Consider the following 23,365-nt stretch of genomic DNA (forward strand, 5'->3'; position numbering starts at 1 on the left):
ACCGAAACAAAAAACCACCAGAGCAGAGAGCCGTGCTCAGCCATCAGGTGGGTTTCCTTCAGAATCTGAGAAGATAAATTGCTACTCCTTCACATCACCACCCACTTGACAGAGGAAGAAAGTCACAGGAGAATGGTGAAGGGCGAAGTTGCTTTACTGTGCTGCGCTTCATCTGTTACAGTACCATTTGCAAAACTCAGCCAGGCCGCAGGGCGGCCAGGTCTTAGAAACCCGGGAGAGAGAGAAAAAAAAACCCTGAGACACCCACCGGTGTGGGAGAGGGGTGAGGGGCAGGTGTGGGTTACTGCGGGCTTTCACCTCACTGATGCTGAGCCCCAGCAGCTGGGCGGCAGGAGCTGGCGGCAGCCATACCTATGGGGAGAACCTGGTGGCCCCTGGGCCCCAGCATCAACCTGCCTGGAGGGACTGTGAGTCCCAGTGTTTCCAGTTACTGCAAAGTGGCTCCGGAACCGTTCTTGGGAATCTCCCAGCCAGGTCCCTGAAAAAGGCAGAGGGGAGGTGGAGGGCAGTGGTAGCTCCCACCCCTCAGGCCAAGGTCTGGACTAGGACCTGGGCAGCAGCAGACACCCCAGTGTGCAGGCGCTGCTCCTGTAACCGTTGCCTGAGGAGCCAGGTCCCACCTGGACAGGGTGGCCCTGGTGACACCTAACCTTGCAAACTGAGCTGCTGCAAACCCAGGCAGCATCCAGCCCACACGGAAAGGGCTGATGGGTCCTCTGCCTTCTAGGACCGGTGCCTACAGGGAAGGAACCAACTGTTCACTATGGCTAGGGAGCTGCCGTAAGCTCCAGGACAGCCAAGGTGCAAACTCCATGGGGTCAGTGGTCACTTGGCCAGCCGCCGGTCTGGCAGGCCATGCTGAGGTCTGTGGCTCATGAAACAGGAAGTAGCTGGAAAACAGTGTGTGCAGTCACTTGGCCTAATGTCACACTGTGCTCAGGATCCCAGCCTCCATTCAGAGTTGGGGTAGGGGTGGGCTGGCGCCTTCTACCTGGGGGTGGGTGGTCACTGCAGATGGCCCCTCCTCTTTCTCAACATCCAACTCCCTTTTGGTGCTGACAACGCAGAGCTCTGGACATTAACAGCTGTTAAATTTTCACAAGACCCACAGGGAGGCCCAGGCACATTTGTTCTGTATCGTTCTAGAATGACTGGGCAGTTTCAAAACAAGCCACGTGTAATCTGAGTGCAGGCATCAGGTGGATCCCACACTGGGGGCTAGAGGACAAGGTCTTTTGTTGCTGTTCCTGCGAGGTTTTTTTTTTTTTGAGACAGGGTTTTACTATGCAGTTCAGGGTGGCCTTGAACTCACTTTGTAGCTGAGGTTGACCCCTTCAACTTACAGCAACCCTTGTGCCTCAGCCTCCCTATTGCTTTTTTTTTTTGTAGAATCCAGGCATCCTGCACCATAGAGTTACTCCTCCAGCCCAGAGCATTCTGGAGTCTTTCTCCTCCCTCCTGGCTGCTCTGGCAGTGGAGGTAGAGGAATGTGCCAGTGGGGTGTGGGGTGACCTCCTGTCCCAGAGGCTGCTGCCTGGCCTGTGCGTGACTGGACAGTGCAGAGGGCCAGGCTGGGGGTGGTGGTGCATGTAGCATGCACGTACGTCAGGGCCATGGCTCTGCCCCCCAGTGACCTTTCCGGCATGTTGGCCACGACCCCTCCTCTTCTGTATTACGAGAAGAGCTTTTCACAAATCCTGCGTGTATCCTCGGGCGCTGTCACGGTGTAGCCCACGGTTCGAGGGTCTGTGAAGATCTCGTAGTCATTGCCACCCTGCAAAGACACAACGCACAAATGCAGAGGCTCCACTCTATCCTCAGCCATGGCCGCTAGGGCCCGGGAGCCTAAGATCTTACTGTGCTGGGAGAATTTCTCCAGGTGCCTGTTTCCAGGAGGGGACCAACACCAGTGCAGCCATTATTGAGAAAGCACTTTAATCTCCTCTAGAACTGCAATTAAGCTGGGAACATGTAATTATGCTTATGAAAAGAATCATGATGCTCTGGTGATGACCTAAGGCTTATTTTTCCGTAAAGAAACAAGCACAATGAACAACAGAATTCTCACAGCATCAATTTGTTTTAGCCACACCCAAACTTCTCCAAGTCCTGAGAGCCCAGGCAGGCCAAGAGCTGGAGCAGGGTTGCGGCCACAGGGCACTGAGGCATGGCTAGTGTGACAGCTGAATTTACCTGGGTTTCATTAAATTTAAAAAACAGCCCCAGCTGGCTAGTGCCCCAGCTGTTGCGAGTGTGTGATCTTTGCAGCGGGCGGCCTGGGTCGGACCCTGGTTCAACAGTGACCAGGGGTGCGGCTGTGGGCAACATCTCCCTCTGGAGGGGGATGATGGGGCCCTGATTGTGGCCTTGTGTGACGGCAGCGAGTTCACCATGGCAGCGCCTGGAGGTGACCAGCTGCACCTGCTCCACAGCTAAGCATTTTCAGCCACTACATCACCTGGAGTGCTTCAAGGGGCACAGGTGTGGGCAGTTTAACCCGAGGCTGTGAGGCCACTGAAGCGTCTGTTTTTATTTTTGGTTTTTTGATTTTTTTTTTTTTTGTACCAGGAATCGAACTCATGACCTCAGGCTTGCCAGGCAAGTGCTTATGCTGCTGAGCTACATCCCTGGCACTATTTTTGTTTTTTTGAGACAGGGTCTTGCTCTGTAATTCACTGTGGCCTTGAACTCAGAGCAGTCCTTCTGCTTCAACCTCCCAAAAGGGGGGAATGACAGGCCTGTCCCACCATGCCCAGCTAAAACGGCTGCTTTTACAAAGGCCACGCCTGGGCGTCTGGTAAGACATGGGTATGTGCTGACATTGAGGCAGGTGTCCAGAAACCAAGCTGAGTGCCCCGACCAGCTGCACCAGCCACAGGTTCCCCGACTGGACTGCCTGCTGCTCCAAAAACCCCCAGCCATGCAGGAAAGCCCCTGCTTTCCTTGTCATGGGGTTTCCCAAACTTTCCTCATCAAACTGAGTATGAAATTCTTTTTTTTTTTTTTTGGTGCCGGGAATCGAATGCAGGACCTTGTGCTTGCTAGGTGGGCACTGTACCGCTGAGGTGTATCTCCAGCCCCCGCAGTTCAATTCTAAAACTGGAAAAAAATCAATTTATAGTGCAATCAACGAGTGTGTAGAACGAATGGATTTTTCTCATAAAGCACAAAACAGGAGGCCAATATGGAGAACACTGTAATTCTCTGGAAAACTGGACATCCTTTTAAAGGCTGAACTGGCACTGAAAATTATGAGTCATCTTGTTTTTGTAAGCACAAGCCACTCCCAGACAAACTCCCCAGGTGGAGGTGAAGTTCAGGACTTCAGGAGGGAACATTTCAGGCCAGGAACTTGGGGCAAGCTTCTATGCAGTCAAGGGCTTTGGGTCGTTGACAGTCCTGAGTTTGTGGCCGGTATCTGCTCCCCAAATACATGTGAAATTCTTATGATTAAATGTCACATTTCTTCTAGGAACAGCACGGTGAGTAAAAATCACAGAGGCTAACAAAGGCAAAATGTGGAAGCCTCAGAACCAAGCATTTGTCTGGGACATGCTCCCTCCGTGTCTCACCTGATGTCGGAGGAAGGAGTAAGTACTCCGGAATTAACGGGGCTTTGGGGAGCACTACCACCTGCCAGGCGTGGATCCCGAAGCTGGAGCACAGTGGTGCACAGAGCAGGCATCAGGGCTGCCTGGGGACTTTGCCGGGGGAAGGCTAACCGTGAACTAATAGATCTTTAAGGTTTGGTGGTCAAGGGAAAGGACTGGAAGAGTAGGGATCAGGAGCTTACAGAGGGCTTCTGAGCAGACCTGAAAGAAGTGAGGGCATGGCCCCTGAGGGTGAGCCAAAGCCAAGAGTGAACCTGGGCAGGGCTGGGGATTTAGCTCAGTGGCAAAAGCCCCTGCCTGGCAAGCGCAAGGTCGTGAGTTCGGTTCCCGGTACCGGAGAAAAACCAAAAAAAAAAAAAAAAAGAGTGAACCTGGGCAGACACTGGGGAGCGAGGAGGCAGGGTTGGAAGGGTCAGCTGGAGCCAGGTGGGCCACGGAGAGCTCCAGAGACCTCAATGAAGCACTTGGGATCTTAGGGGAAGCAACACAACACAACTGGATTGCCTAACAACAGATTTCTCTGGAGAATGGAAGGAGCTGAGGCCCTGAAGGTGGAAGCTGGCCGGGTAGTCAGGAGGCTCCCGCAGCCAGGCAGGGTGGGACAGCAGAGAGCCATTACTTGGGAGGAGAGACCTCCAAACCCAGAAGGTTTTACACTGGCCCGTGACACTGCCATGTCAGCCCCCCCAACAGAAAATGTAACGAGGGCACAGACGTGGCCCGACAGATGCCTACCTTAGCACAAGCCTCCATGGCCCTGCCAGGGGGCACGGGAGGCAACAGTGGAATATAAGTGAGCTTTTGCACCCATGACACTCACCGACACTTCATAAAGCTGGCCAGGTGGAGAATCAAAATGTCCAGGAAGACGAAAGCCTCCTGCCCTGTTGGGTGGGCCACACAGGGTCCCTCCTCAGCTGTCCTTGCTCCTGAGGGCCACCTGCCTCGAACACCACCAAGCTCAGGCCTTTCCACCTCCCACAGCATGTCGGGCTCTTTCCTGGGCTACCCTGAGCCTACACGCCACATAGGTCTGAGGCCGGCAGAGCGGAACCAAGCCCCACGCTGGTGACAGGAGTGCCCTCTAGAACAGGCTTAAGGGAACTGGGAATGTCAAACACTGTATTTGCATATGCACCCAAGGTTCCTGGATTCCTGCAGAGGAAGCTCAGTTACCTGCCTGCTCCCAGCGCTGAGAACAAAAACCCTGTTCCCAGAGAAGACAAAGGGAGGGAAGGACGGGAGGGTGAAGAACACTCGTATCTCTGTGGCAGTGTACTCAGTGAGCCCACGGCAGGGGCCTCTGCTCACTGAAGTCAGCCTGTTAAATGCCTAAAAGCCCAAGCTCTGAGCAAACAGGAGGCTGTAGCAGCGCAGACAGCGGGGTGCTGGCGAGTACCCCCACCCTGCCCTGTTCTACAGAGGCTGTCGCTGAACTAAACAGTGTAGTGGGGAACCTGGTCATCCTCTGACATAGAGCCAAAGAGGGAGAGTGTCAGGGCTGTCTACAGCCTGTGTCCCGACCCCACTGGAAAGCCAGTGGGTCCTTGCTGTGTGCATATCCACCCCCAGCACAAACGGCCCCGCTGTAGCCTATAGTCCAGACTCTTGCTGTCCATGCACACTTACACTATAAACAAAACCTGAATCAGTGTGTGGCAAACAACATCCTCTGAGCATTTTCTGATTATCCCAGGACTGTCTTCCATTCCAACTGAGGCTTCTACCTGCACACACCACAAAGGTTATCCTTACTGATAAAATCTGTTAGATGTTTTAATAGCTCTCTTCTCTTTTTGTAAGAAATGACAGCAGGACTAACGAAACTTCTGGGCATTCCTTACATTCTGGGTGTAGTTTTATTACCTTAATTTTTAAAAGATATTACAGCAGATAGCGAGTTTTCCCCCCCCGAAACCGGAATTCAAACATTTCTGCATCCAAAGCAGTTCTAAAAAGGGATATGGTTATAAGCCATCTCTGTCATTAAGAACAAGGCTGAGGGCAGGGGATGCAGGTCAGTGGTAGAGTGTGTTTCTAACATCATGTATGAGGCCATGGGATCTTTTTTTTTTTGGGTACCGGGGAATCGAACTCAGGACCTTGCACTTGCCAGGCAGGCGCTTATGCCACTGAGCTATATCCCCGGCCCCAAGGGATCTTTTTTAAAGTTAATTTTTAATTTTAATTAGTTCATATTTGCAGTACCTAATGATTACATTCATTGTTGGGGAGGCCATGGGTTCTATCACCACAAAAACAAAACAAAAACCAAGGTGAAATGCTACATTTCTTTCACTGGGGAATCAGAACAAGATTCTTTTCACTCTGCTGAAGAGACAGCTTGTAATGAAATGCGTACTGATTTAAAGAACCTATGTTCCTTTGAAATCCTGACTTCAATGCTTTTGGAAATACACGCAGGAGTAGAATTCTTGGATCACATGTTGTTCTATATTTAACTTTTTTTTGCTGGTAGTAGGATCTGAACCCAGGACATTTGCACTGACCTACATCTCCAGCCCATTATAAAATTTCTAAAATTTTGAGACAGGGTCTCACCAACTTGTTACGTTGCCCAGGCTGGGCTTCAACTGGGAATTCTCATGCTTCAGTCTCTCAGAGTGCTGGGGTTACAGGCATGCACCACCACACTGGCCTGTTCTTAATTTTTTTAGGAAACTCCATAGTGTTTTCCATCTTGGCTGTGCCATGTCACACCCCCACGAGTGCAAGGGTGTGGCAACTCCTCCACTCTCCGGCCAACATTTACTTCTGGGCTTTTCTTCCTTCTTTAGCAGCCACCCCCGCACATCCACGATGACCACACGGTGGTTTGGATTTGCATCTCCCTGATGATTAGGGACAATGACCCTTTTCTGACATATCTGTGGGCCACTCTTTGGAGAAATGTACATTCTCCACCTTTAAACTGCATTATTTTTTTGCTATTGAGTGGCAGGAGTTTCTTATATATTTTGGATAGCAGCCCTTTAACGACATGCGGTTTTCATATATTTTTCTCCCTTGCACAGGCTGCTGTTTCACTCACCTGCTTCCGTTGGGTGCAGCAGCTCTGCAGCCTGACATAATCCCACTTGCTTATTTTGGTTGTGTTGTGTGTGCCCTTGGGATCAGATCTAAGAAAGCACTGCAAAGGCCAAAGTCCCTTCCCCCTGGCTTTCCCCTGTTTTCTTCTAGGAGATTTCCAGCCCCTAGACGTATGTGTAACTCTTCAATCCACACGTATATAGACAAAAGAATGAAATCAGGATGTTGCAGAGATACCTAAACTTCCATGTTCATGGCAGCGTTATGCCTAATGGCCAAGAGAAGGACAGATGAATAAAGAAACTGTGTATATATATATTCATTCACAAAGTGGAATATTATACAGCCTTAAAAAGGAGGGAGATCCTGTCACTTGCACAACATGGATTAACCTGAAGGACATTTCACTAAGTGATATAAACCAGTTACAGAAGGACAAATACTGGATGATTCCAAATGAAGAACAGAGAAAGAAGGCAGGGGAGGGGAGAGGAGCTGTCTAGTGGGTATAAAGTTTCATTTATATAAGTTCAATCGAGTTCTAGTAAATCAAGTTCACAGTGACTATAGGTAACAATATTACAGTGTCCACTTAAAGTTTTGTTAAGAGGGTTGATCTCATATTAAGTGTTATAAAAACATCATTACTAACCCCTCCAGAACCAAAGATGCACAGAGATGTACAAACTCATCAAAATCGCACTTACTAAATATTTACAGCTTTTGTATATCGGTTATACCTCAATAAAGCAATTTAAAACAAAGAGCTGATCGATTTGTTCTGCAGCCACTGGCTCTGTCATTAGTTATGTCATGGACCCCTTCACATCCTGGCTTTGTCATTCTGAAAGCAGGAAGTACGCCTACAGCCCCCGGAGTCCCCTTCACACTGGGGCCTTGCTGGAAGGCAGAACTCACGCACGGGGCCATTAGAAGAGCAGCAGGTTTCTGGAGTGGCCCAGTGATCAGAGGGATGAGGACTCTGCGTCTGCATCAGTTATGCTGCACCTGCTGGGTGCAGTTTGAACTGGAACCCCTAAAGGCAAGGGAGGAGACACCCTGGGGAGCACACGCAAGGGAAGCAGAGAAATTTGAAGGGATACAGCTCACTGAGGTGGTAAGACCAAGATGGGCAGCAAGGAGCTGAGGCTCAAGCTTCTGGGCAGCAGGGTCTGCCCATCCAGGGACAGCCCCACTGTGCTGCCACTGTGGCTCTGGGGAATCTGCCTCTAGTTTCCCACGGCTGTGCTCAGCCCCCACCTTGGATTTTGTGTTGGACGGGGATTTCCGACCCCCGCTGACCCCAACAGTTCCCAGTGCCCTCTGCGTCTGCCGGTCAGGACTGACCCTACCTCTGAACTACCCCTGGTGCCTTTTCCTGAGAGTCCCTACCATCCCAGCACCTATGACTCCCAGCGCTTGATTTACAGTAAAAACCTGGGGTGGGGGGCGTATAGTAAAACAAGACCGAGCTGGGGATTTAGCTCAGTGGCACAGCGCCTGCCTGGCAAGCGCAAGGTCGTGAGTTTGATTCCTGGTACCGGAAAAAAAAAAAAAAAAAAAAGACAAAAACAGCAAGGGCTTTGAAATACAAAGCATTTGACCACACCACCAAAGACTGGTGCTCTGGAAGGCACTTGAAGTGGGAAATGTTTAATTCACAAGCCAAACCCAAAAGGATCGGTTAACACGCAGTCTGATCCTGGGCACCGGCTATCTGAGCTCGGAGGGGAGAGAAGCTGCCTCACACCCCTCTCTAGGGCAGAAGCCATCACCCAAGTGGAGTGGGGCTGGCGGGTGAAGTGTGTGTGTGCAGGGAAAATAGCCTGAGTCCTGCTCATACCCCTTTCAAGCCTGAACTGAGTAATGAAGCTGCAAAAACATTTTCCTACTTACCGGCATAGTTTTGTCTCCAAAGAAGTAAATGGTCTTATAACCGTCACTCTCCACATGTCTCAGGCAGTATCTCTTGTCCCATCCGTCAGGGAACACGTCAAAGCTGATTTGGCCTCCTGCCAGGTGGGGGAGAATATATACAAAAGCTAAGGGTGCCAAACAGGCCCATGAGGGATGGAGGTACAACTCGCTGAGAAAGCTTGCCTGGCATGTGGGAGATCCTGGGTTCTACCCCGGCACTTCCCCCCACCCCACACAAAGATGCGTCACTGAAGAAAACTTACTGTTTACTCTTTGTCAGCAACTACACTGTCCAAGCCTGGAATTTTATACCCTCCTTTGCTACTTACACTACTTTAGGTGCAGACTGTAGAACTTAACTTTTTGTTTTTGGAGACATGGTTTTGTTATGCAGTTCAGGCTGTCCTTGAACTTGTGGTGATCCTCCCTGCCTCAGCCCCCTGGGTGCCTGGATTATAGGTGTGCCCTGTTATTTTAACTTATCTATGAAGTCCACATTCTGTCTCTCTTCTGGAGTTTACTACAGTGCTTCTCTGCTCCTCTTCTGACCAAGGAGACAGACACAGACAGAGGGAATCCTGCCGCATGAGGACGTAGAAACAGGCACAGAGTAAGGTGCAGCGGCACATGCCTATAATCTCAGCGGCTCGGGAGCTGGAGGCAGGAGGATCGCAAGTGTGAGCCTACCTTGGGCAACTGACAGACCCTATCTCACGCTAAAAAAAAAATTTTAAAAAGGGCTGGGCAGTGTAGCTCAGTGGTAGAACACTTGCCTAGCTCACCTGAGGCCCTAGGTTTAGTCCTCAGTACTGGGAAAAAAAAAACAAACCAAACACAACAGCGGGGAAGCCATTTCTGGCTGTGGGGCAAATCCAGCGATGGCAGATGCTGCTGAAGAAAGTAACTGGCTCCCCCTACAGGCTGCACCGCTCACATATCTTCCTGCGCCCGTGACACCGAGCACAGTCAGTCTCAGCAGCACAACCAACAGCAGTGCTGGGGGATGGGGACAAGGCCCGGAACACAGTGAGGTAGACCGTACCTATGGAAAAGGTGAGGCCTTTTCCTGCAAACTCCTTCTGCAGATCCGCGACGAACTTCTGTCTTATGTTTTCCTTCTGAGGAAAACAAAGACAGCAATCGGCATTGTATTACAGCGTAGAAGAAGTATCTGAAATTCTGGTCACAACGTTGCACGTCTTACTGTCACAAACCCAGCCATTTCCCCAGGACAGTTCGGAAGGACTCACTTTATCGAGTTCATAGAATTCAATGCGTTCTTCTTGGCTGCAGCTTCTTCCAATAGGGGACACATTCAGCATCCCATTTCGGAATTCAATGAAAGTACCCCTGGGGAGGGAAAGGGGACAGAGGGTCCCTAAAACACCTCACTGAGATGGGCAACATTATAATCTTTTTTTTTTTTTGTGGTGCAGGGGATTGAACCCGGGGCCTTGTGCATGCAAGGCAAGAGCTCTACCACTGAGCCACGTCCCTAGTCCCTGGGCAACGTTATAGACAGGTAAACTGCTAAAAAGTTGAGTGGTTCTAAAAAGTAGAGGGGACAAGACCCACGTTTCTCAGAGCTGTGCCACAAAGTAACCCTGAACACAGGGTCACACAGCCTTGAGATGTGGCTACGCCCGGATGTGATTTGAGACACACTAAAAGAAAGGAGTGTAATCATCACCCGCAGTGTTTGATACTGTTTGTTAAAATGATACTCTGGATATACTGAGTTAAAGATAAATTACTAAAAAATTAATTTCACCTATTCCTTTCTGGTTTTATGTGGCTACAGGAAATTTAAAAACACATTTGTGGCTCTGGGCAGTGCTGCGGCTGGGAAGATTTTATGGTTAATAAAGAGCTACGAAAATGACCACCGGCATTGCAGAAGCAGTCCCTTGTGCCCTAAGGAGTTGGAAAACACATTTCCTGGACACTTATTTTGCTCGTGAGCTCCCACACAGACCGACTGCATTAAGCAAAAAAGGCTGCACTGACAGGTTCTGAGAGTCATCCAGACAGCCTCAGTCCGAGCTGAGGAAACTCAATTTACCCAGCGGCACACTGCTCCCAAAGGTCTGATTTGATCGCAGAAAACGAGAACAGCATGACACCGCCTTAGTCACTCTGAATGAAGAGCTTGAAAAACAGTTTTTCCTACCATGTCTCCAGTGTCAGTCTCAGAACAGTTTCTAAAACTGAGATAACCTAAAGCTACGTACTCATTTTTAAAAATGAACTTCCACCATTTTGTGACCAACTATGCACGGTGGAGCCTACAAGCCAGCTGGAGTAGTATCCGTGATCTCTGCCCATGGCCTTCATCACACGATCCCGACCTCCGGCTACCTGCCGCTGTAAATAATTAGAGGCCACGTGTCAGGTGCGAAGCTAAGCACAGCCTCTTACTAGGCTGTCCCGCCCTGGGCACCTACACCCCTGCTAGCTCATCTACAGAAAGAGGTTATGGCGCTGCCCTGGTGACCTCTGAAGGGTTCTGTGAAGATCAAATGCAATGTACCAGTCTATGTAGAGTTACTTTGGAAACTGGGAAGCAACTAAATATTGTTCAAGTAAGGTACAAGCAAACTCTGGCAGCCGGATCCCACCCCCTGCTGTGCTCACCTTGCAAAGGAAGTGATAAATAATATACAATCACAAGTACCTAATAAAAGTTTTCCAAAGACCCCGTGTCTGTGATGTCCCAGACTTGGGACACCCAGCCCTGTCCTTTACATCTACATGCCACCGAGGAACTATGGGGCTGCTGACCACTCCCGGGGCGACTCTAGGGCCACTGGTCCTAAGCTATCAGATACTTATTCAATAAGCACAGTTATTTCCCCCAACCCAAGGACATATTACTCACTCCCAAAGCATGGATGGAGGTCTTCTGAAAAACATGGATCAGGGTAGTCAAGACTCCTGGCTATCTGAGGTTTTACAGCCTGACTTAGGGACAGCACATGGTTAATAGTCGTGCAGAACATGGATAACTGTGAGTCTCAGTTCAGCTTCCCGAGGCAGCTTCCTTACACTATTCTGCAATTACAGCTGTGCATCTGTCTCCTTCCTCAGACTAAAAGTACTTTGAGGGGCTGGGGATTTAGCTCAGCAGCAAAAGCGCCTGCCTGGCAAGTGCAAGGTCGTGAGTTCAGTTCCCAGTACCAGAGAAAAACTAAAAAAAAAAAAAAAAAAAAAAGTACTTTGAGGACGGCATTATGCTTTGTCCTTTTTTTTTTTTTTTTTTTTAAAAAACCCTCCATTAATGCTTAGCCCAGGGGCTGGGGATGTAGCTCAGTGGCAAAAGTGTTTGCCTGGCAAGTGCAAGGTCGTGAGTTTGATTCCTGGTACAGGAAGGAAAAACAAAACAAAACAAAACAAAATGCTTAGCCCAAAGTAAGGGTGGAATGGACTGGAAATATGTGTATTTTAACTTTTCACATGGGGGATTTCTACCATATATAAACATAAGCAGAATAGATAAGGAACCCGCTCACACCCATCACCCAACTGCAAGTACCACCGACACCCGCCCCAGTACAGAGAAGCTCCTGCAGGCCCACTGGAGAAGCTGTGGGAGGCAGTGGCTAGGCATTCTGACAGCCCGGAGCAGCCTCTGGAGTGCAGCATACACTAAATGTTAGTGGCAAAGACTTTTGTCTCCCTGCTGATTAAAGATGCTACTTAGTAACTACTGAAAACTGGGAAGAAAAAAAGTGTCAAAGAATCACCTCAACCTCTCATTACTAAGAAAGAGCCAGTTAGCCTGTGAGCCCACTCCCTGCCAATCCCTGCACGGTGGGCCTGACGAGGTGCATCGCCGCGAGTCTCAGAAGGGGGATTATGATGGAGCAGCAGCCAAACCAGGAGGCAGACCCCACTCCAAGGTCTGCAGGGGTCAGAGAGTGGGAAGTGGGCTCTGAAAGCCTGGAACAAGGGCTGTGGGTTGGGTGTGCGGGAGAGAGGGGCTGCCGTGTGGCAGCGACAAGCCAGACAGCCAGGTCTTCACATCTGCCAGCAGGAGCCAGAAACGCACATGGTTGGAAAAGAGAAATCAGACTCATTTTTATTTTTTGGAGACAGGGTCTCACTATGTAGTCCAGGCTGGCCTTAAACTTGCTATGTATCCTGGGCTGGCCTATACTCGCAACCATCTTCCTGCCTCAGCCTCCTGAGTGTTGGGATTACAAGCGTGCGCCACTACCCCCCGGGGAGACTCATTTTTAAATGACAGCAATTAATTTGGATTTTATGTAAGATTTGGTGTTGTGTGGGATCTGGCTTGGAAGTGTCCAATTATGAAACTTCAGACCTAGGGGTTCTGCTGTTCTTTTTACACGGGGTTCCTCTCACAGCCTCCAAAGGTGCACACTTTCCATGGCGTGTTTGATTAACTACATGTGGATTCGCCACCTCCCACACAAGCCTCACACTGTCGGCTTTAGAAATCCTTTCCAATTATTCCTCCTTAAATGCTGGGCTTCGCATATCCACAAGCATTAACCCACCAAATGACACGACTCCACATTTTAGCAGAGCTCTTTTGCTAAAAGCAAAAACCCACCTTTTCTTTGGGAGTTTAATTTTTGCAATGTAGCTTAGACAGTAGTTGATTAAATCTTGAATTAGGGCCTCACCCAGGTGACCTTGAATACTCTAGATTAAAAAAAAAAAAACTGTAGTTACTTATTTACCAGGACGTATTTTCAAAACAGCTGTGTAGCAAACCTAAATCGTTAGCCACTACTGCTAGGAAGTCACCAGGCTGGTGTTCCAGGGCCACTGACGCCATGAACATTTTCTGTTCGTTATCTTTCAAATACTTCCTGGAAGGTCCAGAGTCTACTGCTGTTGCTCTTGTTCAATTATAACACCAACAGACATGAATAGAAAATACACTTGTTCTGCCTTAGCTTTCCCTTATGTCTGCACAGAATGATCCTCTGCTACTAAAAGCAACACAGGACCTCTGCAAGATGTTTACAGTGCAGTAGCCGGGCCCAGTTCCTGCGGTTGCAACAGAAATATGAGATTTATGTATCCTTGAAAGACAAATATAAAAATGTAGTCATCAATTTGCAATATGCAACAGTCACACGGTTCAAGATTCAAATCTTTGGTGTGAGAAACTGCAAGTGTAAATAAGGACAAAAGTGTGTAACAGGTTATGGTGAAATAGAAAGGAAACGTTCACATGGGGAGGGGAGCAAGGGAGGGAGGAGGGAAAGGAGAGAAGGGAAAGGGGAAAAAAATGAGAAAAGAAGGAAAAAAATGGAAACAAAGCTTCTACAAATGGGGAGAGGAGGAGGAGTTGAAGGGGGCAGGGCAATGTGGAAAGAAACAAATTTTATCATGTACAGATACAAATTCTCTATGACGATGTATCATTACGTATATGTAAAATGCACCAAGAAAATATGACTGGAGAAAAAAAGACTTAAATCTTAAATAAATATAGAATAAATATTCCCACTTGTTTCTCAGCTTCTCAGTGTGCCCTCCCAGAGGCATTCAATGTCAAACACCCTTTTAAATATTTTATTTTATTTTATTTTTTGGGACAACGTCTTGGTACGTAGTTCAGGCTGGCCTTGAAATCACTATGTGGCCCAGGCTGGCCTCAAACTCACAGTGATCTTCCTGCCTCAGCCTCCCAAGTGCTAGGATTATAGGGATGAGCCACCATGTCCAGCTCTAAATATTTTAATAGTAGTAAACAACAGTTCCCATACTTAACAACATACCTGTTTACATAAGAGTTTCCCATCTTTGTATGCTACCAAGCCATTTTCCGGAAACACATAGTTATATTTCTCTACCACTAAAACCAAAACAAAAGAAAACTTAGAATGTAATAAATCAAAATATACATTTGTTTCTTGGCTAACACTCACCATCAATAAAACTGCTAAACTTTAGTAAGCAGGGTAAAAGACAATCTCATTTTAACAGAGTGGGAGGAGGGAGAAAAGCTCCTAAAAAAAAGAGAAAAGAAAAAATGGGCCTTTGGTTGCCAATTTAAAGGCTAACGAGTGGGCCGGAGACTGAAACTTGGGGATGGGCTGCCGAGTCCCTGCCTTCGGCTGGTCGGTCTGAGGCTGCTGGCCCACCACGGCGCCCAAACCTTGCTTCGAACCAGGAGCACCAGGGCAATGCTGATTGTCATGCTCTGCTCTCAGGCTATCTCAATCAGAATGGCCAGGGGAAAGGTTAAGACTGCTTTTCTAAAAAGCTGTTTAGGTGATTCTTATCATCAGATTTGGAGACCATCACGTAACTGTAATAGCGGGATTCTCAAACTTTAGGCACTTGTCAAAATTCAGGCACCGCACCACTGTGTACTGGATGGAGCACTCAGTCGTAATTTAGTAAGAGGACGGTGAGGCAGGCGGGCCTTCAACGTTCTCCAGCTTGTGACGGAACGTGCACCGTCCCTCACCGACACAGTACCTCTCTCAGTGTGTGTCAAACACACCGCCAGACGCGGGAGGGGCAATCAAGACCAAGTGACAGATTTCTGGGGCTTAATGTGTACAACAGCAAGCTTTAAAAGGTTTGTATACATTACTCTTGTAGTAATGATGACCCAATATAGTCTCACAGAACTCCACTGTAAGATAAGACATACAGAGCAGGGTGTGGTGGCACTCAGGAGGCTGAAGCAAGAGAACTGCTGTGAGTTCGAGGTCAGCCTGGGCTACATAGTGAGTATAGGGCCAGCCTAATCTACACAGTGAGACTGTATCTCAATAAGTAAAACAAACAAAAAAGATAAATGGGAGTTCCTGCCAAACATGGTTGTTCACACCTTAACCTCGGCACTATGGGAGGCTGAGGCAGGAGGGTCACAAGTTCAAGTCTCACTTGAGCAACTTAATGACTTAGTGAGATAGTCTCAAAATAAAAAATGGGCTGAAAATGGAGCTCAGTTTGAAGGCCTTGGGTTCAATTCCCACTATATATATATAAGGAAAAAAAATCAGAGAATTCCTAACTGGGAGTGTCTGACAACGTCTGGAGACAATTTTAGTTGTGAAAACTGTGTGTGTGTGTGTGTACACTCTGTAGGAATCTAATGAGTAAAGAAAAGGGATTTTGTTAAATATCCTACAATGCACAGGGCTCCCGTAACAGAACTATCTGGGTCCAAATGTCAGCAGTGACAAAGCTGAGAAACCTTGCTCTAGCAGAGCTGGTTCCGAGATGTGAGGACTCTGGGGACAACAGGGGTGAAGAGAACAATCCATTAATCCACCAAGTCTAACAGTTTCCAGAGGCCCTGAGGTCACAGAGATGAAAAACCGCACAGTCCTGGTCTTCAAGGCAAACACAGAACCAGAGTTTTGAAAAATCAGAGTGTACTTTAGCAGGGCTGTGCACCAGCACCTTTTGGAGTACTTGCTAACAATGCCCAGGTCCTGCCTGGACCTTATCCAGTCGCAATCTCCCGGGAAGCGGCCGGTGAGACTCCAGTGTCGGGGGCTGCTGGAGACTGTGGTTTGGGGCGGGGTGGAGGCTGGTGGCTCTCAGGATACAGGAACTCTGGGGAACACTGCGCCAGGGCAGGGGTGAGGAGGCGCTCAGGTCGCGAGGCCGGTCCGCGCTGCGGTGACCAGCAGGGCAGGAGGTGGGGCCTGCGCTAAGGCTGACAGGCAGAGTACAGACAAGCAGTTGATTCAGGCAAAAGGTTCCGTGTGCAAAGAAGCAGACACTGCTTTCTAGGTGAATCTACCCACAAATCAGTGTAAAGCGTTCCACCAACAACGCCAAAGCATGACTTTTGGGAATAAATGCAAAGGAAATATAGAGGCAGAGAAAATGTCTCCCCAAAGAAGGAAGAAAGCATGCCACATGTGGACGGGGTTTGGGATGGCTCGGACCCTTGGTTACAGGTCCCAATACAGACCAGTTAACTTTGACCAAAATGTAACTAGCAACGCAGAGTTACCATCAGCGCCCAGCTGTTCCTGCACTTTCTCAAAGTCCGACCCGCCTACCACTCCAATTTTGGTCTTCTGCTTCAACTTTTGTAGGAAGTCATCCATTTCTTTGGTAATTTTCTACATTTCAAGAAGGAAAATACAAGAGTCAGGAACCACAAAAATAATCAGTAACTGAAACTGCAAGAGTATACAGCTCTTATTTTATTCACTTGGTTTTATTGGCGTATGTTTGCTATACGTGATGTTTATTTTTATACACGCCAGTTCAGTTGCTAGGTCTGTAGATATTTTTCAAGTATTTTAGTTGTAATTTTGGGTAATTAACTTTATACTAGAATAAACTTATTGAATTTTACATATTTTTGCCCAAAATTTAAACACATAGGCAATTTATTAACACTTGTTGTATACTATTCTGCTGCTTCTCCATAAATTTACATGCCTGTCAACATGTATACATACAATTAGGTACATAAACATCAATGAATTATTTTATGTCGTATGCTGTAACTTGCCTTTTTTAGCACCATACTATAGTGATACTTCCATCCCAATATACAGATTTAGTTCATTCCTTTCAAATGTGATTTATTCCATTTACAGACTTGTTTATTTAAAAACAAAAAAAAAATGAAATTAAAAAGTTCAGGATTCATTATAATCACATAAAACAAAGCATGGCTAGGAATGTAGCTGAGTATACAGTATGTTTCTAACATGTAAGGCCTCAGGTTCATACACAGTACCACCACCACCACGTCAACAATAACAACAGAAACCCCACACTCAAAAACCAAAGAAAGAGAACATCATTATATTTTTTAGTTTCGCTGAAAAAAAAAGTTCCTATCTATAAACTGTGGCCCTACTGGTATCATTTTATGCTGGTCAAATTCCAAACTGAGATAATTCAAAATAAATTACACACTAGGAAAGATACCCGTATAGTAAGACAAATCACAATGAATTTTTAATAATTCATTATTTATAGCGTGTGTGTGTATGTGTGTGTGTGTTGGTATCAGGGACTGAACTTGGGACTCTGCCCAGGATGAACAAGTACTCTACCACTGAGCTATACCCCAGCTCCCCCTTTTTTTTGAGACAAGAGTCTCATTATGTATCCCAGGTTGGTCTCGAACTCACAGTGATCCTCCTACCTTAGCCTCCCAAGTGCTGGGATTACAGGTGTGTATCACCACACCTGGCATATACCCCAGCCCATTTCTAGCAACCTTGGCTGGATACTTATTTTTTCAAAACCTATTTAACCTAACCTCAGTATATAAACCGCTTAACTTCACTTCAGTATACAATTTTTTAGAGTAACATATACGTACGATTAATAAAGCTTTACAGAGGGGCTTATAATAGATTTCAATCTTTCCCATCTCTCGCAGAAGAATCGTGACCTACTAGATAAAATCCAGAACTGCCCTAGTGGTGTCTATGTGTCAGTGAGAACTGTGAACACTTATGTTAGAGTCCCCAAGTGGTTCGCTCAGACCTGACATCAGAATGGGAGGAATTATGGAAGAATCCCCAAACAGTACTAACCATGCTAACCGCAGCAATACTTCCATCTCTGAACAGAAGCCCAAGGCACAATGTATTTTATCTAATTCTTATGTAAACTGATGAGTTAAACGACATTGTGGTCAATCATCATGACATGTTTTGCAATGAGAATGGTTTCTTAAAAACCATTTGCTTCCAAGTAGCAGCGAATACTTCTTGACAGGAAATAGGACCCATATGTTGTAACCACAGCAGAGCATCCCTCCCTTCCTTCCTTCCTTCCTCCCTTCCTCCCTTCCTTCCTTCCTTCCTTCCTCCCTCCCTCCCTCCCTCCCTATGTAGCCCAGGCTAGCCTGGAAATCATGGCAATCCTCCTTTCTCAGCCTCTCAGGTGCTGGGATCACAGGACTGCACCACCATATCCAGCTTCTCTGCATTGTTTTCAATGTTTCGTGTTTGAACTTTTCATGATATCCCTTTCTGTTTGTAGACTTTTGTTCTAACTCCCAATTGATTTTAGATGGATTGGCACTTTTAGGAAAGTATGTAGTATAACAAACTTCTACTAAAACAGTAAAATCTGCAAATGTCTGCAGTCTACGGTGATTAGATTTAACCTGACTGGCTCATATCCTGCTTCAGCAACTGCAATAAAAAATGAATTCATTTTTTTTTTTTTTTTTAGATTGTACACATGAAAGAGGGAAAAACTATGATCTGTTGCTAAAGTACTTTTACCTAAAGTGTCCAGCCTCCAGAAAAATTCTTTTTTAAATTATTGATTTTATTTTATTTTATTTATTTTTTGAGATAGGGTCCTGCTATGTAGTTCAGGCTGGGTTTGAAGTCACTATAGTGCCCAGGTTGTCCTTGAACACATGGTGACCCTCCTGCCTCAGCTTCCTGAGTACTGGGATTACTTGTGTGGTCACCATGCTCTGCTAGATTTTTTTTTTTTTTGAGTGTAAAAATTATTTATAGCAAGGAATACCATGCTTCAGTGAATACATTCTGGGTCATACGGTTAGTTATTTTGTATTTTATGAACGTATATCAGGATTCTTTCTGGGAAGAGGCACTCTTCCGAACACCCAGTACAGTGTCCATCTCAGCACAGTAAATTGGACAAAAAATAATGCCCTGAGGCCCAGCGACCTGTACAAGGTCTGCTATGTGAAACTGAGGAGGTCAGAGCTTTAGTGGCTCTCAGTTTCTGTATGTTTAAGATGGTAGTAACAACTATTTCACCTGGGACAAAAGATGAAAGACTGACAGTATTCAACATTAAGCAAAAGTGACTGGAAAGGTAAACCCTAGACCACTACAGGGACGGGCACAAACTGAACAGCTGTTTGCTTTTGTAACAAGTTTTACTGGAACTCAGTCACTCTGTGTTTACATATGATCTATGCCTGCTTTTGCACTGAAGTTGATTAGTTACTATACACCATATGGCCTGCGGAAACTAAACTAATTAGTATGTGACCCTGTACAAAGAGTAAACTGTGGATCCCAATTTACCCCTATAACTCTTTTTTTTTTTTTTTTGGTTTTGGTTTTTCTCCGGTACCAGGAACCGAACTCACCACCTTGCGCTTGCCAGGCAGGCGCTTTTGCCGCTGAGCTAAATCCCCAGCCCCCCCCTATAACTCTTAACAACCCAACTGTGTGCTGATCTGAGTCAGGAAAGGCCTCTGGAGAACCTGGAGTTGAATGTTACCACGAGATGGATCACATCTGTGGCTCGGAAAGGTAAAATGATACAGCTAAGGTCACATACATTTGACATGGACTTCCGGAGGACACCTCACCAAAAACTAAAGAGGCTGGGGTGGAAGTTGAGAAGTGTCTGGCCCTTTGGGCCCAATCTCCTTTGAGTGGGGTTTAAGAGACCAATTTGTGCAACAGGTCAGACAAGCCTCACCATAAGGCTGATCTTAACTGAAACTTAACAGTGACTGCAGCAGCAAATTCTAGGAATGGGAAGCATATTTCCCAGGGCCCAAGAAAGCTCTCAGCAGGGAGTACGTAATGATCTAGGTCTTTTCTCATCATCCCAATTCACTGCAGGGGTTGGTGGAGATGACTAATGTTTGAGGTCTACTCTGTGCAAGACACTTCCAGGAACTTACTTAATTTCATTAGATCCTCAAAAACACCACGTGGCGCCGAGTGTGGTGGCGGTGCATGCCTGTAATCCCGTGACTCGGGAGGCTGAGGCAGGAGGACCGCCATAAGTTTGAGGCCTGCCTGAGCTACACAGTGAGTTTAAGGTCAGCCCAAAATGTACAGGGAAAACCAGCCTAAAAAAAACCCCCAAACCCCCAAACACCAAAACCAAAAGCACCATATGGAGCAGGTAATGACCTCATTGAAAGCTACAGCCAAGGAGGCTCAAAGAGGTTAACTGGCTTGCTCAAGGTCACACAGCTGTCAAGAGGTCTGGAAACCGATGTTTTTAATATGCTACGCGGCACAGCTCACAGGTGACAGGACCGGGGAGGTCACGTAGCTGGTGAAAGGGCTTGCGGTGGCGTTCCAATCCAGGTCCATCGCTCCCCGCAGCTTGAGGTTAAATCTAGACCTGCATTTTCCAAACCCCTGCATTTTAAGACTGTCTTCGTCTTAAAACTCTTTTTTGGTTCTACCTTATGTCTCTGAGTATCCCGAGGTCACAAAGAGCTGGTTGGATCTTCAGTCTCAATTCTCTAAGATGAGGACTGAGCCCACGGCAGGGGGAGACGGTCCTTAGTCGCCCCTTGGCGCCCATCCCAGGTGGTCGGGAGCTCCTTCTGCGAGCAGCAGGGCGCCGCACTTGCAGCCACCGGTGTGCCGAGCACTGCCTACCTGCCGCGGGGCCGTCAGGGTCCCGTCCACATCGAAGAGGCACAGCGCCGGCCGGGTCGCAGCCATCTCTCGGGTTTCCGGGGGACGCTTGATCGGACTCGTTGGCAGTAGGAACTCAGCCCGGAACTTCCGGGTCTGGCCGCCAAGCCGCAGCGCATGTCGGGAAGAGGAGAAGTCCACTGGGTCCCACAATGCTTGGGAAGAGGGTCAGGCGCTGTCCCTGGACTACGACTCCCAAGATGCAATGCGCACTATGAGAACGCCTCTTACGTCCGACCGTGCGCTTAGACGTTCCGGGTGTAGTGGGATTCGTTTCCGGCCGCTGGTGTTGGGCCATGGTAAGGACTCGTGGTGAGCGGCGAGGGTGGTGGCATGTTTGGGGGGCCCTAGGTAGCAGCTGGGGCTGGCAGGCAGGATTCCTGAGTTTCTGACTCGCATAGTCTGCGGGAGGAAGCCCGGCGTTGGTTACGATTTGCCCGGCGTTGGTTACGATTTGCTGTTCTCCAGCGTCCTCTGCTCCCCTCGGGTTACGCGGACCGACCGCCGGGGTAACTACAATTTGCAGAGGGCTCTTCATGCAACAGATGCTAAGTTGAGGGCTTCGGTGTTTCCTGAATCTCTTGCTAAGTAAAGAAGTAAGGCTCAGAGAGGTGGAGTAACTTTCCCAAGGATCCACAGCTAATGATTGTTGAAGTCAGAATTGGGATCCACATCTGGCTCCAAAGCCCAGAGCTTTGCCCACTGCAATGCTCAGTAACAAAATTCGTGTGCTGTCTGTTGCGCCCTGCCTGCCTCATTCCTCCTGTACTCTTCCGTGTCCCCAGCTAACCTGACAGAAGACGACAGTTTTCTCCAGCTCCAAGAAAATGCATAAACTGGGCAGATAACTGCAAAGTTGCTGTGATAAATATCTCCTAGATTTGTTGTTTGAATTTCTCACTAGGACACTGACTAATTAGTTCCATGCTTGTAAAAATGTTCACACAGCTTTGTGTATCCAGGGTCCAGCCCAGTGTTGGCCCTCCCAAGGTATTTGTGGAATGAATGAAGCTATTCCTTCTTTTCTGTGTTCGCTTGGAACTGCCTTGGGGGAAGAGGATCAGTTTGAGAGTCAGATTCTGTGTTCTGCTGTGTGTCCTTCGATAAGTTTCTTACCCTCTCTGAGCTTATTTTCCTTAGTGGTAAAGTGGAAGTAGTGTTCACGGTTCCATTTGTGAAGTGTACGTGAAGTAAAGCATCTGACTTTACCTTTCTCCCCTTCTCTGGCTGTGATGGTGAATTCATAGGCTTGTCAGGAGTTTCCCTGTGGGGTGCTTTACAGATGTTCATTGTGCGATCAACATGGTTAAGTCCCATGAGAAAAACGTCTCCTCTCTCCCTTCCAGGCTGCTCTCCTGCGAGCTGTGCTAAAGTTTCGGGGGCCAGCTGCCCAGGGAAGACTTCTTCACAGGCAGTGGTACTGCAGTGGGCAAGAGAATCCCAAGAGCTGGGTGGGGAACAGGTCGCCCGCCTCGGAGGAGAAACCACCGGGCACAGAGACAGAGAAATTCCAGATGATCTACCGTTTTAAAGCAATCAGAATCTTTGGGTTCTTTTCTCGGCTAAAGGTGACACAGACAGCTCTGACGGTGGTGCTCCTACCGCCATGCTTTTACTGGTACTCCCAGGGCCTCTTGACTCTTAACTCAGTGTGCCTAGCGAGTGGGATTGCTGGCTTCGCCCTGGCCATGCTGGCTTGGATGAGCTACTTCTTCCGGAGGCTGGTGGGTATCCTGTACGTGAACGAGTCCGGCACCATGCTGCGGGTGGCTCACCTGAACTTCTGGGGCTGGCGGCAGGACACATACTGTCCTGTGGCAGATGTGATGCCCCTGACAGATACAAAGGACAAGCCCCAGGATGTGTTGATGTGTATCCAGCAGTACAGCCAGAAGCAGACTTTCTACCTCACTCTACGCTATGGACGCATTGTGGACAAAGAGCGGTTCACTCAGGTTTTTGGGGCAGTGCACACACACAAATGAACAGCTGGGAGCTGCTGGGCTACCTGGTTCTCCGACAGGAAAGCCAAGGCCGTGGGCAAAGGTGAAGCAGGGGAATCTCAGGTGCCCTGGAAACCCATCTGTTGGGAAATTCATGAGACAGAAGGTAAAAACCAATTTTAGGAAGAAGGTGCCTGACATTCAGGCAGAAGTTTCTGAAGAGGCAATTCTTGGACGAAACTGTGCCAGGTTCACTGAGTCTGTCACTGCTTTGAAATTGGAAGGCAGAGGGCGTGGCAAGGAAGCAGAGGAATTGGAGTCAGAGCCTTTGGTTCTGTCAGTTCTCAGCTCCCAGGCTGGGGCAGAATGTGGTGTCTGAACCTTGGTTTTCTCGTCTGTAAAATGCAGAGTCCTGCATGACTTGTGGTATAAGTGTGAAAATAAACAGTACATGTCAGGCTAC

The 23,365-nt window shown here is 47.8% G+C and overlaps 2 protein-coding genes across 4 annotated transcripts; one reads left to right on the forward strand and one right to left on the reverse strand.

Annotated features, from left to right (window-relative positions):
* Positions 1 to 136: 136 nt before the first annotated feature.
* Pmm2 (phosphomannomutase 2) lies at positions 137 to 21,070 on the reverse strand. Of its 3 annotated transcripts, none has more exons than XM_005391214.2 (8): positions 20,921 to 21,067; positions 16,561 to 16,672; positions 14,357 to 14,433; positions 13,177 to 13,268; positions 9,851 to 9,950; positions 9,643 to 9,718; positions 8,580 to 8,695; positions 137 to 1,795 (listed from the first exon to the last, which is right to left on the reverse strand). In XM_005391214.2, the coding sequence occupies exons 1-8, from the start codon at positions 20,984 to 20,986 to the stop codon at positions 1,694 to 1,696; spliced, it is 741 nt and encodes a 246-aa protein (XP_005391271.1). In that variant the 5' UTR covers positions 20,987 to 21,067; the 3' UTR covers positions 137 to 1,693. The 3 variants fall into 3 exon arrangements, with proteins under 3 accessions (XP_005391271.1, XP_005391274.1, XP_005391273.1); XM_005391217.2 differs by having other exon boundaries at positions 20,722 to 21,014; XM_005391216.2 differs by lacking the exon at positions 137 to 1,795 and adding an exon at positions 6,983 to 7,719 and having other exon boundaries at positions 20,921 to 21,070.
* A 126-nt stretch (positions 21,071 to 21,196) lies between these two features.
* Tmem186 (transmembrane protein 186) lies at positions 21,197 to 23,365 on the forward strand. Its single transcript, XM_005391218.2, has 2 exons — positions 21,197 to 21,258; positions 22,306 to 23,365. The coding sequence occupies exons 1-2, from the start codon at positions 21,256 to 21,258 to the stop codon at positions 22,942 to 22,944; spliced, it is 642 nt and encodes a 213-aa protein (XP_005391275.1). The 5' UTR covers positions 21,197 to 21,255; the 3' UTR covers positions 22,945 to 23,365.

This window comes from Chinchilla lanigera, unplaced genomic scaffold (assembly GCF_000276665.1).
Source record: "Chinchilla lanigera isolate Chin_1 unplaced genomic scaffold, ChiLan1.0 scaffold00041, whole genome shotgun sequence".
NCBI classification, from domain to species: Eukaryota; Metazoa; Chordata; class Mammalia; order Rodentia; family Chinchillidae; genus Chinchilla; species Chinchilla lanigera.